Source organism: Bos javanicus, chromosome 23, assembly GCF_032452875.1.
Source record: "Bos javanicus breed banteng chromosome 23, ARS-OSU_banteng_1.0, whole genome shotgun sequence".
In the NCBI taxonomy this organism is placed as follows: Eukaryota; Metazoa; Chordata; class Mammalia; order Artiodactyla; family Bovidae; genus Bos; species Bos javanicus.
In genome coordinates, this window is record NC_083890.1 from 37,528,976 (window position 1) to 37,545,389 (window position 16,414).

General features: G+C 36.3%; 1 protein-coding gene across 6 annotated transcripts in view; it reads right to left on the reverse strand.

The window, feature by feature from the left end:
- Window positions 1-16,414, reverse strand: part of CDKAL1 (CDK5 regulatory subunit associated protein 1 like 1) — a 730,510-nt gene that overhangs the window by 419,074 nt on the left and 295,022 nt on the right. For all 6 annotated transcript variants that reach the window (XM_061398740.1, XM_061398739.1, XM_061398736.1 and 3 more), the window contains one exon: window positions 5,848-5,951. In XM_061398740.1, coding sequence (XP_061254724.1) covers window positions 5,848-5,951 — 104 coding nt within the window. The remainder of the gene's footprint in view (window positions 1-5,847; window positions 5,952-16,414) is intronic.

Sequence of the window (16,414 nt, forward strand, 5' to 3'; positions counted from 1 at the left end):
GGCTCATTCTTTACTAACCAAACAGGGTTTCCTCCTCACAGTCCCTCTCAGTAGAGATTGAGAGGGTCAGTTCACTTAGTAACTTCAACCAAAAAATCATCTAAATTAGTGGATCTCAATTCAAGTTCTCAACTCTCGCTTATACGTTAGAACCATCTATATTTTAGAAAATGCAGGGTCTCCCAATCCACAGAAATGATGATGCAGTTGTCAGCAAGGGGACACAGACATCAGTGTGGTTTTGGTTTTCCAAAATTTCCAACTGACTAAAATGAACAGCCAGACTGATAATGTTAATCGATGCCAGAGGAACATTAGTTCCTAAAGACTACATCCTTCTCTTATGAATTTATGTGTATTAGCTAACATATCAGAGACCATAAGACAGTTCTCAATAATATCTTATTTAAGTTACCTTTCCCCAAAGCTGACCACTAAACCCTTATTCAAACACAGCCACACCCACTCATTCATGTCTACAGGTAGCTGATTTTATGCTACAAGGACAAAAATGAACAGATGGGACAGAGACCTTGTAGCCCATAGAGCCTAAAACATTTATGATGTGGCCCTTTAAGAAAACATCTGCCAGCCCTGGACTGGTGGATTTAAGGAATAGAGCAGAGAAACATTAATCAATACCAGCCAGTTCAGGCTGAATCCTAAATGTTCTGAGGAAAGAAAGGGCTCAGCAGCAAAGGACTTGTATTAAACAGGGCCCCACCTCTGACCTTCAATCCTGGCAGTTCTGCTTTTACTTTTCAAATTTCATTTGAAAAAAGAGTTGCTTTATTGCTAAGAAAACTTTATTGCTAAGAACACCACTGACTTAGAAACTCAAAGGTCTGAAGAGGCAAGAACCAAGTCAGTTATACTCTGGTCTGCTGTAGGTAACCTTTACTAACATTCTCTGACACCAAAGTAATTAATCTCAGCTTATTTAAACCAAATATCTGACAAACAGCTATTTAGGTATCAGATCCTCCTATCAAGTTATACATATTACATAAATTTATTTAGCTCTGCCATTAAAATTTCTTTTAAAAGTTATAGTTTAATGTTATATCGGGGGGGTTTGTAACAGTCAACAGAAGAAAAGGCCATGGAGAGACTATCTCGAAATTCTATACATCACCATGCTAAATCACTCAGTCATGTCTGACTCTTTGTGACCCCATGGACTGTAGCCCAACAGACTCTTCTGTCCAAGGGATTCGCCAGGCAAGAATACTAGAGTGGGTTGCCATTTCCTTCTCCATACATTACAGGCTAAAGGCATTTCTATTATATTTGTCAATGTCTCTTAGAAAAGGATGTAAGCAAATAACTCTTCTTAGTATTTACAGTCTACAGACATGTGGATTTGTCATTAAAAACTAATTATCAAATTATATACATCACCCTAACTCCCTATTCTTTGGGAGAGCCAAGATTCACAAGTTGGTAAAATTATCTTTCCTCTTTTGAAACTCAATACAGTATTTCAGATAGCCTTTATTTTTTTATGGTCTATTACATATAATCCTTTAATGTAAGCTGCCTAAAATCCTTTGGTGGAAGTTGACAATGTATAAGAAATATATATATTAACATTATTAATCCTACGGAAGAAATAGATTTCTCAGTTTGAACACAGCACAAATGAAAAGATAAAAGAATAAAAGAGACATTTAAACAACTGCCATATAAATCATAGGATGCAATTATTGGTCTCTTTTTCATCTTAGATGAAAATCAATATTCAGTATTAATTACTAAAGGTTATAAGTCAAATGCAACTTCATGTAAACCATACAACTCAACAATTTCAAGTTTATATACCAGAAAATCAAATATTGCTCATATCCTCTCTTATCCAAAAGGGCAGGAAGTAATGTTTTCCAGCTGCATTGCATAATTAATCTCATACACACTAGACAGTGTCTTTGCAAGTCTTCAAATAAAACTGAATTCATCAAATCCCAACATAAATCTCTAAATCACTAAGCATCAAGAAATTTTCTCCTTGCTCTGAATATTTCATCTTAATTTATTCACCTTTCCATAACCAGTTTATGCCACTTATCTTGTGGTGGTGGGGGGGGTGTTCAGATTTATGAGGAAGAAAAAAAAAGTAACAACACAGAAATGAGATCTAGAAAAGCACACGAGAGCTATGAAAACAGCCCATCCATCATCTCTACATTTTGATTCCAGAGACAGCAGAGAAAGGTGCTGTTTCCACACCACTCACCCAGCACACTTAAAAAGGTTTGCTCCATCACTTATACAACTGAAACTGATTGATTAGCTGCTGGAGAAAAATCAATACAAATATCCTAGAAAACACTAGCTTGTAAATTCATTCTGGCCCCAACAAAGTCCTGGTCATTGCTTGACATGTTTTTCTAGATATCTAAAATGCAACTATGTCAAACCCCAGTCCTCAAAGACTATGTCATGGCTAGGAAGTTTTAAAACCTAAAGCTCAGCACAGGTGAAGTGAGGGTGAGAGGTTTCCCAGAGGTCTGTTAGAACAAAGAGATGATACCCAGAAATTAACCTGGTAAATATCACACTCATATGCAGAACTGCCACGAAAATGACAAACACATGAGAAGGTTAAAATAGTCAATGAAAATGTAAAAAAAAAAAAAAAGCTAGGAAACCAACAAAATGTAAACTATATATATTGTTCATAAAAAGTAAACTAAAGTTTCTATTAAAAATATAAAGTTTGTTTAATGATATCCATTCAAAAGTTAATGGGCTCCTTTTCTCATTCTTGGCAGCTGAATGCACAGTCAGTATATTTTTAGTACTTTAGGAAGCCACTTTATATTCAGAATGATTTCATGATTATTTCAGAATCTCTTCTGAATGCTCCCTTGCCTATGGGCTAGCACTAGTCTCTTCACTCATTAGATGTCTAAGAAATAAATGTTTATGAATATAAAATGTTCCATGAATATGCTATTCAGAAAGAAATTGTTACCTTATTGTATAGTCTATCACATGACAGGCAACCAGGGATATACTCCCTATCCTACAATTGGTATAGAGATTTATTAAAAAACATTTTGTGTTTGTGACACATAGTCATTTAAAAATTTAAGAAAAAGTAAGAAAAGGAATGCAATTTTCAGTTGGGAAATTTAACTTGCATTGACCTAACAGGTTTAAACACTAAAATTTAGCAACAGCATATTTAGACTTTTCTTCTTAAAATTCTCAAAGAACCATGTTTATTACTGATTATGGGAAAATTTAATAATGGTATAATGTAGAATTTAAGGGGCTCTGATCCTCTAAATATTCCTAATTTCTTAATGATTAAAGAATGAGATACACAAGAGTCACCAAAGAAGAAAAACAGGCTATTTCTACTATTACATTTAACTTTATAAATTATTCTTTGCAATTTAAAAACTTATCATGTATGAAACGAGTTGCCAGTCCAGGTTCGATGCACGATACTGGATGCTTGGGGCTGGTGCACTGGGACGACCCAGAGGGATGGTATGGGGAGGGGGAGGGAGGAGGGAGGAGGGTTCAGGAGGGGGAACATAGGTATACCTGTGGGGGATCCATTTTGATATTTGGCAAAACTAATACAATATTGTAAAGTTTAAAAATAAAATAAAATTTTAAAAAATTAAAAAAAATAAAATAAATAAAACTCATAGGAACTCTACACAACCATTATGATACCCAGGTTTGCTGCAGAACAAAAGACAATGCTGCTAACTCAATGTCTTTAAAATGTGAGCTTATAGATTGCTATTTCCTACTGTGAAATTATAAGGCCATCCTTAACATAATTTTGCATTTGTCAAACTGAGAAAACAAAAGGTGACTGTCATACTCAATAGTTCCTATCTGTAAAGACATTCTTCATAAAATATATTTTAAAAGTAAAAGAAAATGTCACATGGTTCTAATAATTAATGTTACAGATATTACAATATTCTCACTCAAAACTGGACTTCTCAAAAAAAATTAGACTTCTCTTCTTTGATTTATTTTAAATTCCTCCAGTTTAAGTCACATGCCTTCTTTATCATAAGGGCACAACCAATGACTTCATGTAAGTTATCTCAAATTCAAACAATAAGCAACACTACATGTCATACTAATGAGAAAACCATGATTTGTATACATCAAGTACCTTTGTCAGATCATGTGGCTGGAACCCAGCAGAGCACTGTTGTGAACTCAAACTCTCTTATGGCAAAGAGCATCAGATACTCACAACTTAAAATTCCCTAAACACACTGGCTTACCTAGAAAGTTAAGACCTCGGTATTTTAGTAATAGTTCCACGTATCAACCCAATGAGCCCATCAGTCCAAAAATTAGCCTTCAATCAACAAGACAATAGAAAAACATTGCACTGCACACATTTCATGGTGGGGGGACTAACCAAGCATATATGTATCTATTGATGATGATGAAAGTAATATTAAATAAATCTCTTTTAATACTTTCTCTAGAAATAGCCACTAAGTCACTGTTAACCTCTGATATATTCTCTAAGTCACTCATTTTAATCAGCAAACCCACTTGTAATTTGTATGCCTTCTAAATCAGAGTTAGTGGATAGATCATATATCTATGATCACAGTCCTAATATCTCTGTTATCCAATAGATATAGGGGAAAACAAACACCAAGTAAGAATGCCAGCAAAGGATCATTTTTCAAACAAAGTAGGCTTCTGTACAAATTCATTCCCTTTCTAAAGTATCCTTAAAGTAACCATATTGCAGAAAAGACAACCACTCAGACTTCTCTGATTAGCCAATTCACCTGGTTCTGAAACAGAACGACAAGAGTCACTGAGTTTCTATTTATTCCTTTCAGTACAAGTTGAATGTGAACAGAAGAGGGGACTCTGCTAAGAATATAAAGTTAGGAAAAAAAAATGTCCAGAAGTGTTGAATTAATCAAGAGTATTTTTCTCTTTGTTTTAAAGAGCAGTTCAAATTCATGTTGATAAAAGCCTCTCACTAAATACGTGAGTTTGTAAAACATACTTTCTGAGATTCAGGGTGTTAAGTACTGGAAGTAGCACTCTAAGTTACCTGCTAAAAGCAAAAGCACATCGCCAATAAGTATTAACCCACAAGACTATGAGACAATAGATTATCTCATGTTGGTTATAAAAACACACCAATGTTACATACACATACAATAAACAAAGACAAAAGAGGAAATTTATGGTCATGTGTCAACACAATTGTGATTCATGTTACAAATGTCTTACTATATGCTGAGAGACATTGAGGCAATCACATTTTCCAGCAAGTGATGAATCCGAAGTAGCTGGCCACCCACACAAAGAATTACTCTCTTTAGGACTCTATACCATTACCAATCTTCACAGCTCCAACAGTCCTATGGACGAGTGGGGGTTATCTTTACTTGCTCAAAGTAAAATTTACCTTCTCTTTCCAAGATTCTTGATAATCTTTATTAGTTCCGTTTTCTAAATGGCCCAAACATTAACAAAGAGGCAGAAATCTTTAAAAAATATTTCACTCAGTCTACAAAAGTCTAATTAACACACACCAGAAGGTCATGGCTTTCATTTTTATTTTTTTGTCTTTCCCATGAAATATAAAGACAGGTGATAAATTTCAAAGTATGTCAGTTACCTTAGAGTCATAAGAAAACAGAAGAGCGGTGAAATAAAATTTATGCAAATATCATAACCTGAATCTGATAACATCTTCTATTAGATAAGCTGAAACATTTGTAAACTCTTCAGAAAACTAAATAGGCATACACCTAAAGTGAAGTTTTACTTAGAAGACTATTAAAATTTATTAAAGAGACTGAAATCACACAGAATTCTAGAAACTCTTACCTTGAAAAGATTGTTTGGCTCTATCTACTAATTCATCAATTGGGTAACTGGCCAAATTTCCTCTGGCGTGTTTAGTTTTGCAGTAGGTACAAGCATTGAGACACCTGTTCAAATGATAGTGATAAATACAGTTAAAACTTTTAAAGCTTCATATTTATTTCCACTAGGCACAGAAATCTGCAATTTGTAATTCTTTTAAGTTTCAACTATTCAAGTATGGTTGTACAAACCACATAATACTAATTTCAAATGCACACATTAATACAGAACAAAGTTTATAAGTGCTTAAAATGGCTAATCTAAAAGAAAAAACATTCATAATTTTTAAACCAATGGAATTTATTTGTCTATTATAAAACTAAAATTTATATATCACTTATATAAACTGCATTATTCATAAATGAAAAAGTTTTAACTTTTAACTAATGATATAAGAATAAATCGGCAACATAAAATTCTCATAAGAAAATACATTCTTAATAATCTTCAGATAATATCTTTAACTCTTGGAAATCAGAAAGAAATATTAAAACAGGTCCAATGAATGCTCTTTGGGATTATATTCAACAAAGAAACCAAACGACAATATTAGTTTCAAAAAATTAAAAATAGAATTATCTCCCAAAAAACCTAAGAGATAATAAAGAATTGTCTTTTAATAACGAAAATGTTGGTTCTACTCTTATAATTTAAAAAGTTTAAATATTTTATTATAAAATTAAAAAAAAAAAAACATTACACATAATAAAATATACTTTTGCCAAAAAGATAAGTCTCAGCAACACTGAACGGAACAAAGAATAACATCTCTTCAAAGATTCAACTGCTATAATAAATAGCAAGGTTTTTAAAGACCATCACTAAGCGAATGTTTGAAAATTTCAAACTGAGAAAAATTAAACTTCTAAAAATTACAAGTAGCCAATGTGTCATTCTGTTAATATATAATTTTAAAATATATATAAATCATACAAATCATGAGGCAACAATGTAATGCTTAATTTATAATCATTTTTGCATGGAACTCTTGAGTAAAACAACACATTTGTTTTGGCAAGGATTTTTAACTTTTTAACAGACTACATTCTCTTAAAAAACTAACATCAGTTTCTTCCTAAGCCATTTACACACACACAAATTGTGGTCTCTCATATGAATAGAGGTTCTGGTCCCCTAACTGTTACATGTCTTCTCTTTTGAACTTTCATCTGTTCCCTAATAAGGAAAAAAAGTAACTTTTATTTATTTTTTTATTTTTTTATTTTCCAGTTCTGAAACTACATTTTCCTCAATTTTTGAACTTTGCATTTCACAATTTCCAACTTGTTTACTAAAGTGTTAGCTCATTTATTTTTCTTTTCAAACATTTTGTGCTACTTCCAATGTTCATAATCAATTTGTGAGTCTTTTTGTTTTTTTCTCATTTTTTTCTGGTTCTCACTCATGGTGTCCATTCTCTTTTTGTGTTTGGTTACAGTTGATTGTGTATTAAACACTATATTTTAAAAGTTATTGACAGAAATAATTTAAGGCTTAGTAATTAGTATATTATTTTCCTCCAAATAAGTTTTCTTTGTATCTGCCTGGAAATGATAGCAATCTTGGGTCACTTTAACACTGGTTAAAGACTTAAAGTTTTCTCATTTATTCTGAAGCCAGTTGTAGTTTTTTTTTACTATTGATCTACCCTTACCTTTAAGGTGCCAGCCTTCAGGCATTTAGCTCAAAATAGTGGGTGGTTTTCAAAGATCAATTCTAATTTTTGATGACTTATACCTATATGAGACTAGCAAATGTTCAGTTAAGAGTAGTTTCCCCTTTCAGAGCAGCAAATTCCTATTAGGCCAAAGTGACCCTAAGTGCTGGCTTACATTTTAAAGTTTCTAACCTTTCATTGGTTCAGCAATTTCTCTCCATTAGCTTTTTGATGTTAAAAAAGTAAATATTAATCTAGTTATTTCCATTGGAAATATTGTCCCATAGACTAGGGCTTCACTTGTGGCTCAGCTGGTAAAGAATCCGCCTTCAATGCCGAAGGCTACCCACTCCAGTATTCTGGCCTGGAGAATTCCATGGACTGTAAAGAGTCGGACACGACTGAGCGACTTTCACTTTCACACTGTGGAAGACTAACTTCCTTTTGCTTAGCCCTGACTGAACACCAGGCATTTTTCTTGACGTTGTACATACATTGTCCCATTTAACTCTTCTCAAATTGGGTGTTAGTGTCTCCATCTTATAGATGCTTCGAAAAAGTTAGATAACACAGTTTATTCCACAGAAATACAAAGGGGCGTAAGATACTACTGTGGTAACAACTACACACCAACTAGACAACCTAGGGTAAATAAAACCTCCTAGAAACAAACAGCCCACCAGGACTAAATCATGATCCCATTTACAACAGCATTGAAAACAATGAAATGCCGAGGAATACATTTAACCAAGAAGGTTAAAGATCTGCAGAATGAAAAGTTTAACACATTGATGAAACAAAATTTTTTTAAAAGAGCAAAGCCAAAGGCAGCTCAATTCCTAATTTCAAACGATATTACACCCCACTCCAGTACTCTTGCCTGGAAAATCCCATGGACGGAGGAGCCTGGTAGGCAGCAGTCCATGGGTTCGCACAGAGTTGGACACGACTAAGCAACTTCACTTTCACTTTTCACTTTCATGCATTGGAGAAGGAAATGGCAACCCATTCCAGTGTTCTTGCCTGGAGAATCCCAGAGATGGGGAAGCCTGGTGGGCTGCTGTCTATCGGGTCGCACAGAGTCGGACACGACTAAAGTGACTTAGCAGCAGCAGCAGTGAAAAAACAGGCATATAGGCTAATGTAAAAGAACTGAGAGTCCAGGAATAAACTCATGAATATACAGTCAACTAACATTTGACAAAAGAGCCAAGAATACTCAATACAGAAAAGACAGTCTATTCAACAAATGGTGCTGGGAAAATTGAATATTCACTTGCAAAAGCACTTACTTTTATCACTGAGAAGAATTAATAGAAAATGAATTAAAGACTTAGATGTAAAACCATAAACCATGTAAATTACAATTACAATTAAATGTAAAACCAGAAACCCCTAGAAGAAAACACAGGGAAAAAGTTCCTTGACATTGTTCTTAGCAATGATTTAATTTTGGATGACACCCAAAGCACAAATAACAGAAGCAAAAATAAACAAGCTGGACTACATCAAACGAAAAAGCTTCTGCACAGCAAAGGAAAACAATCAATGAAATGAAAGGCAAACAACAGAACGGGGGAAATATCTGCAAGCCACATATCTGATTCAAAATATATGATTGAATTTTTGATTCATAATATATGATTATTCCATGTTTCCCTTCCGTTTAGTCACTCAGTCGTGTCAGATTCTTTGCGACCCCATGGACTACAGCACGCCAGGCCTTCCTGTCCATCACCAACTCCAGGAGTTCACCCAAACTCATGTCCTGTGAGTCACTGATGCCATTCAACCATCTCATCCTCTGTCATCCCCTTCTCCTCCTGACCTCAATCTTTCCCAACATCAGGATCTTTTCCAATGGGTCAGCTCTTTGCATCAGGTGGCCAAAGTACTGGAGTCTCAGCTTCAGCATCAGTCATTCCAAAGAACACTCAGGAATGATCTCCTTTAGAATGGACTCGTTGGATCCCCTTCCAGTCCAAGGGACTCTCAAGAGTCTTCTCCAACACCACAGTTCAAAGCATCAATTCTTCAGTGCTTAGCTTTCTTTATAGTCCAACTCTCACATCCATACATGATTACTGGAAAAACCAGAGCTTTGACTGGATGGACCTTTGTTGGCAAAGTAATGTCTCTGCATTTTAATATGCTGTCTAGGTTGGTCATAACTTTTCTTCCAAGGAGCAAGCATCTTTAAATTTCATGGCTGCAATCACCATCTGCAGTGATTTTGGAGCCCAAAAAATAGTCGGACACTGTTTCCCCATCTGTTTGCCATGAAGTGATGGGACCGGATGCCACGATCTTAACTTTTCTGAATGTTGAGCTTTTAGCCAACTTTTCACTCTCCTCTTTCCCTTTCATCAACAGGCTCTTTAGTTCTTCTCCACTTTCTACCATAAGGGTGGTGTCATCTGCGTATCTGAGGTTATTGATATTTCTTCTGGCAATCTTGATTACAGCTTGTGCTTCTTCCAGCCCAGAGTTTCTCATAAGGTACTCTGCATATAAGTTAAATAAGCAGGGTGATAATATACAGCCTTGATGTACTCCTTTTCCTATTTGGAACCAGTCTGTTGTTCCATGTCAAGTTCTAACTGTTGCTTCCTGACCTGCATATGGGTTTCTCAAGAGGCAGGTCAGGTGGTCTGGTATTCCCATCTCTTTCGGAATTTTCCACAGTATGTTGTGATAAGTCAAAGTCAAAGGCTTTGGCATAGCCAATAAAGCAGAAATAGATGTTTTTCTGGAACTTTCTTGCTTTTTTTGATGATCCAGCAGATGTTGACAATTTGATCTCTGGTTCCTCTGCCTTTTCTAAAATGAGCTTGAACATCTGGAAATTCACTATTCACGTATTGTTGAAGCCTAGCTTGGAGAATTTTGAGCATTACTTTACTAGCATGTGAGATGAGTGCAAATGTACGGTAGTTTGAGCATTCTTTGGCATTGCCTTTCTTTGGGATTGGAATGAAAACTGACCTTTTCCATAATAAGAGATTCATAATATCTGATTTGGGGTTAATATTCTAGATATAAAAATCCTCATACAGTTCAATAAATGATAATCGAATATTAAGATGGCCAAACACTATGACTAGACGTTTCTCTAAATACAATACTCAAGTGGTCAACAGTTGCAGGAAAAGATACTCAAGATTACTAATCATCAAGGAAATGTAAATGAAAACCACAATGAGATATCACCTCACCCTTGTTAGAATGGCTCTTATCAAAAAAACAAGAGTTGACAGCACCTGACAAAAAGTAACTTGTGCACTACTGGCAGGAATATAAATTGGTATTGCTAGCATGAAAAACATTACAGAGGTTCCTCAGAAAACTAAAAATAGAATTATCATATGATCCAGCAATTCCATTTCTGGGTGTATCTCCAAAGGAGATGAAATCACTGTCTCAAAGAGGTACGCGCAACCTCATTTTCACGGCAGAATCACCTACGACAGCCAAACATGGAAAACAACCTGTTTCTTCAACAAAGACACGAATGAAGAAAATATGATACATTTGTATAAGTGATACTACTCAGTCATTAAAAAACATGGAAAAACTGCCATTTACACCAATGTGAATGGCTCTTAAGGGCATTATGTGAAGTGAAATAAGTCAGTCAGAAAATGAAAAATACTGTATGATCTAATTTTTGTGAAATTCAAAACCAGACAAACAAAAGCAAAACAAAAAAACAAATTCATAGAAACAAAAGACTGTTGGTGGCCAGAGGGTGGGATTTGTGAGAGGTGGGGGAAAAGAGTGAAGGTGGCCTAAAGGTACAAAATTCTAGTTATAAAGTAAATTCTGGGGGTGTAATGTACAGCATGATGACTATAGTTACCAATACTCTATTGTATATCTGAACAGCAGTAAGAAAAGAGAATTGAGAAGTTCTCACTACAAGAAAAATCTGTAATTATATAAAAGGAGGAATATTAACTTAATGTGGCAAACATCTCACAATATATACATGTATCAAATATTTATGCTTTCTATCTTAAGCTCATAAAATGTTATATGTCAATTATATCTCAGTGAAACTGTGGCAGCAGTGTTGGGGGGAGCGGAATCAGGTAAGTGGCTTGTTCAAGACATCTAACAACTAAAATTCAAAACACAAGTCCATCAAATTTCAAATTCCCTCCTACTGCCATACCAAGCTGCCTCCCCAGAATAAATGCGTATCAAATATCCTCTGTGTGCATGCTAAGTTTCTTCAGTCATGTCCAACTCTTCGCAACCCTATGGACTGCAGCCCCCCAGGCACCTCTGTTCATGGGATTCTCCAGCCAAGAATACAGGAATGGATTGCCATGACCTCCTCCAGGGGATCTTCCTGACGCAGGAATCAAACCCGCATCTGTTACATCTCCCACCTTGGCGGGTGGGTTCTACCATTAGTGCCACCTGGGAAGTCCATCAAATACCTAGCTACAGACAAATGCAGATAAGATATAATAAGACAAGCAATCATCTGACATGAGATGTACAGTGATGCAGCACAGATATTCAAAGACACAGCTAGTACTCTTCATCTTGTGTATGGAAAAATGAAAGTGAAGTCACTCAGTCGTGTCTGACTCTTTGCGACCCTGTGGACTGTAGCCTGCCAGGCTCCTCCGTCCATGGGATTTTCAAAGCAAGAGGACTGAAGTGGGTTGCCATTTCCTTCTCCAGTGGATCGTCCCAACCCAGGGATCAAACCCAGGTCTCCCACATTGTAGCAGACTCTTTACCATCTGAGCCACTAGGGAAGTCCTCTTGTGTGTGGAATTGTTTGAAACCTGTTTCTCGTTCATTCTTTGGAAATCTCAGGCTAGTCTTCCTGTCCGTCCACTGGCCCAAACTTGTTATTTCACCCTTGTTGTTTACAAGAGTTCTATTTGCACCCTACAGCTGCTCTGTAGCAGAATGTATCACTTTAGCAGAATGTGTCACTTTAGCAGAATGTGTCACTTTCTTGGTTTTGCTGTGGTTTTTAAATTCTACAGCTAAGGTCTCTCTGCCCCTCTCCTCAGTGGCTCCATGATGGGCTCGATGCTGCACACCCCACATTTATTTATCCAGGATCCCTCTGCCATTCACTCAAGTTGAACCAGGGAAAATGCTCTCTCTACCCCCTGATACTACTTCCCCTGATCTATTTCTCCAGACCCATTCTCTTATTTCTCCTACCCCCAATGCAGAGCTCCGTAAATTAAGTAGACAATCTCGATAAAAGCTGATACTATTTCTAACTTGGGCTATTTCTTAGAAGTAACTTTCTTAAGGGGTACTAGCCTAGGGGAGGGAAAGGAAAACAGAAGGGAAAAATGCATTTTAAGTATTTATTATATAAATGAATTAACACACATAAAACACTTAGAGTACTGCTGGCACCTAGTTAAGTGATCAGTAAGTACTGGTCAGTGGTTGTTCACTGTGACCATCCTCAACAATTCTGTAAGGAAAGCATTATGCACCATCATGTTCCAGGAATACCTGACCTTCTGGAACTGATGCGTTGCTGATACGTTGACTTCAATCAACTATGGAAACCACATCATGTTTTCCTACTGGCTCACTTAATAAAGGTGGGAATGTACTCCCCATGGAAAACCAATTAGAAAAATGGACTAAAATGTTTAAATAAAACAAGGTGACTGATACTCAGAAACATTTATAATAATCAAAACAAGGCAGTAAGTACAAATGTTACATTAAGAATTCAAAATATTCTTTACTAAACTGCTCCCTCCAGAGTTAATCAGAGTTGTTGATGTGATGTATTTTTGAAGTTCTACACTCTCCATTGTATGATAGGTTCATCCCTATCTGCAGTTACCACGATAATACCTATTATTATTTAAATAAAGTGAAAATTTCTATGGAGAGTATTTCTTAAGCATGTTAAAACAGCACTAATCAAGCACTAAGTCTGCTATCGTCTTACATTTAAAAAGGAGAGAGGTTTGTTACAACACACAGGAAAAATAGCCAATGCAAAATCAGAAAACAGTGAGCTATTTGATGCTCTTTGGTTTAAAAACAATCTTCTCAATCACCAGGAATTATGATGACCAATCATTTCCACACGACAAGCCTCCAACAAAATAGATTCATCACAGAAACCTTTCGTAGTTTCAGTTATCTGTAAACAATTAAGTAATTGTTTAAGAGTAAGAACACTGAGCCTGTTTCTTTAACTGTGAGAAAACAAAAGATCTTTGAGGGTTGACTGTTGAAAGCCAAAACCAGAAAGAGACGGCTGTTGAACTGTAAGGAAGAAGCAAAATCCTGAACAGACATACCCTGTTATCACAGAAGGGTAAAGCTAGCACACTCCACCTACCCATCTTTGTACAGGTTGTTAGATGGCCACACGCCAAGAAATAACTGAAAACCTCAAAAGCAGAGGCAGACCAGGCATTTAATTCAGCAGTATAACTCAAGTCTTGAAAAACATCTGTGGTGTAATAGTTTTACATTATAGAAATGAAACAAATAAAATAATGAATTTCCACAATTAAAATTTTAAAATTATCAAAAAAATATTTCAAAGGGTTCAAATGCATAACATGCTAATTTGATACCTAAACCACATACAGTGAATGAAAATTAAAAGTTTTAATACATTAGGCTTTTTCTTTTAAAGAGCATCTTCTGATATCACAAGCTTTAGAATGACTTAAAAATCAGAGTTATATTTTTAAAAATCCACCTATACTGATATCTCTTTTTTTAAGGGGAGAAAAAATTATGTGACTTAGGATTCTGTTTCTGCTTCAGGACAAAGATGATTTTAAATATGGAAAAATGAGTATTTTTAACAATAACATTAACACTTCAAACTAACATTCTGTGTCATTCACATACTCTAATTCTTATTTATTTTTAATCAGTTGACAGAGCATCATCTTTCTCAAAGCTTCAAATTTTACAAAATAAGTCATTTGTAAACCAAAACCTTGGAAAAATCACATTGTGCCTTTCCAAATGGAACCCTCATGAAGCAAAGAAAAAACAAAAACTCAAGAAACAAAAAGATTCACACACAGCAGGCTGTGCCAGACTTGATAGTTAAATATAGTCTATTGTGAACCCTCATCATGGTTTTTAAAGTATTCAAGAGTACTTTCAGGAAAATTACAAACTTTTTGATCTTTTAAACAAATCCAAAGATACTCTTTAGCAGCAAAATCTGATTGGAGCTTCAAATGATAATTCCTGTTTGCCAAGAACAAAATCCTGAACAAGCAAAGGAAAAATAACATACCTGAAAAACTAGAATATTTCCTAAATTTGGACACAACTGAGCGACTGATCTGATCTGATCTGATCCTAAATTCTTTAAGCTTCCTATGGACATGGAACAACAGACTGGTTCCAGATCGGGAAAGGAGTACATCAAGGCTATATATTGTCACCCTGCTTATTTAACTTACATGCAGAGTACATCATGCGAAATGCTGGGCTGGATGAAGCACAAGCTGGAATCAAGATTGCCAGGAGAAATATCAATAACTTCAGATACACAGATGACACCACCCTTATGACAGAAGGTGAAGAAGAACTAAAGAGCCTCTTGATGAAAGTGAAAGAGGAGAGTGAAAAAGCCGGCTTAAAGCTCAACATTCAGAAAACTACCATCATTTCATGGAAAATAGATGGGGAAAAAATGGAAACAGAGATAGACTTAATTTTTTGGGCCTCCAAAATCACTGCAGATGGTGACTGTAGCCATGAAATTAAAAGATACTTGCTCCTTGGAAAAGCTATGACCAACCTATACAGCATATTAAAAAGCAGAGACATTACTTTACCAACAAAGGTCCATCTAGTCAAAGATATGGTTTTTCCAGCAGTCAGGTATGGATGTGAGAGTTAGACTATAAAGGAAGATGAGTGCCGAAGAATTGATGCTTTTGAACTGTGGTGTTAGAGAAGGTTCTTGAGAGTCCCTTGAGCTGCAAGGAGATCAAACCATTCAATCCCAAAGGAAATCAGTCCTGAATATTCATTGGAAGGACTGATGCTGAAAGCTGAAACTCCAATACTTTGGCCACCTGATGCAAAGAACCAACTCATTGGAAAAGACCCTGATGCTGGGAAAAGAGTGAAGGAGGGAGGAGAAGGGACGACAGAGGATGAGATGGTTGGATGGCATCACTGACACAATGGGCATGAAGTTTGAGTAGGTCTGGGAGTTGGTGATGGACAGGGAGGTCTGGATGAAAGAAGGCCTGCAGTCCATGGGCTCACAAAGATTTGGACATGACTAAGCGAATGAACTGAACTGATGGCCAGGGCTCCTCCCATGGAACAAATCTCTCCACTTGAGTTCCTGCCTCCATATCCAGTCCGACTCCAAAATTTCATTGGACTGCTGCTTCTGTCTTTAACTGTAATTGTACCCTTTGCTGGAGAAGGCACTGGCGACCCACTCCAGTACTCTTGCCTGGAAAATCCCATGGATGGAGGAGCCTGGTAAGCTGCATTCCATGGGGTTGCTAAGAGTTGGGCATGACTGAGCGACTTCACTTTCACTTTTCACTTTCACTTTTCACTTTCACTTTTCACTTTCATGCATTGGAGAAGGAAATGGCAACCCACTCCAGTGTTCTTGCCTGGAGAATCCCAGGGATGGGAGCCTCGTCGGCTGCCGTCTATGGGGTCGCACAGAGTTGGACAGGACTGAAGCGACTTAGCAGCAGCAGCAGCAGTACCCTTTGCAATTACAGGGCTTGGGATAGAAGGGTCTGGGAGCACAACTGCTAACCTTTCTTCTATTTGTACTAAATTAAAAAACAACTGCAACTACATGTTTTCCTTATCCTACTCCCATTAGCTGCTGTGCTACATCTTTTGCTTCAA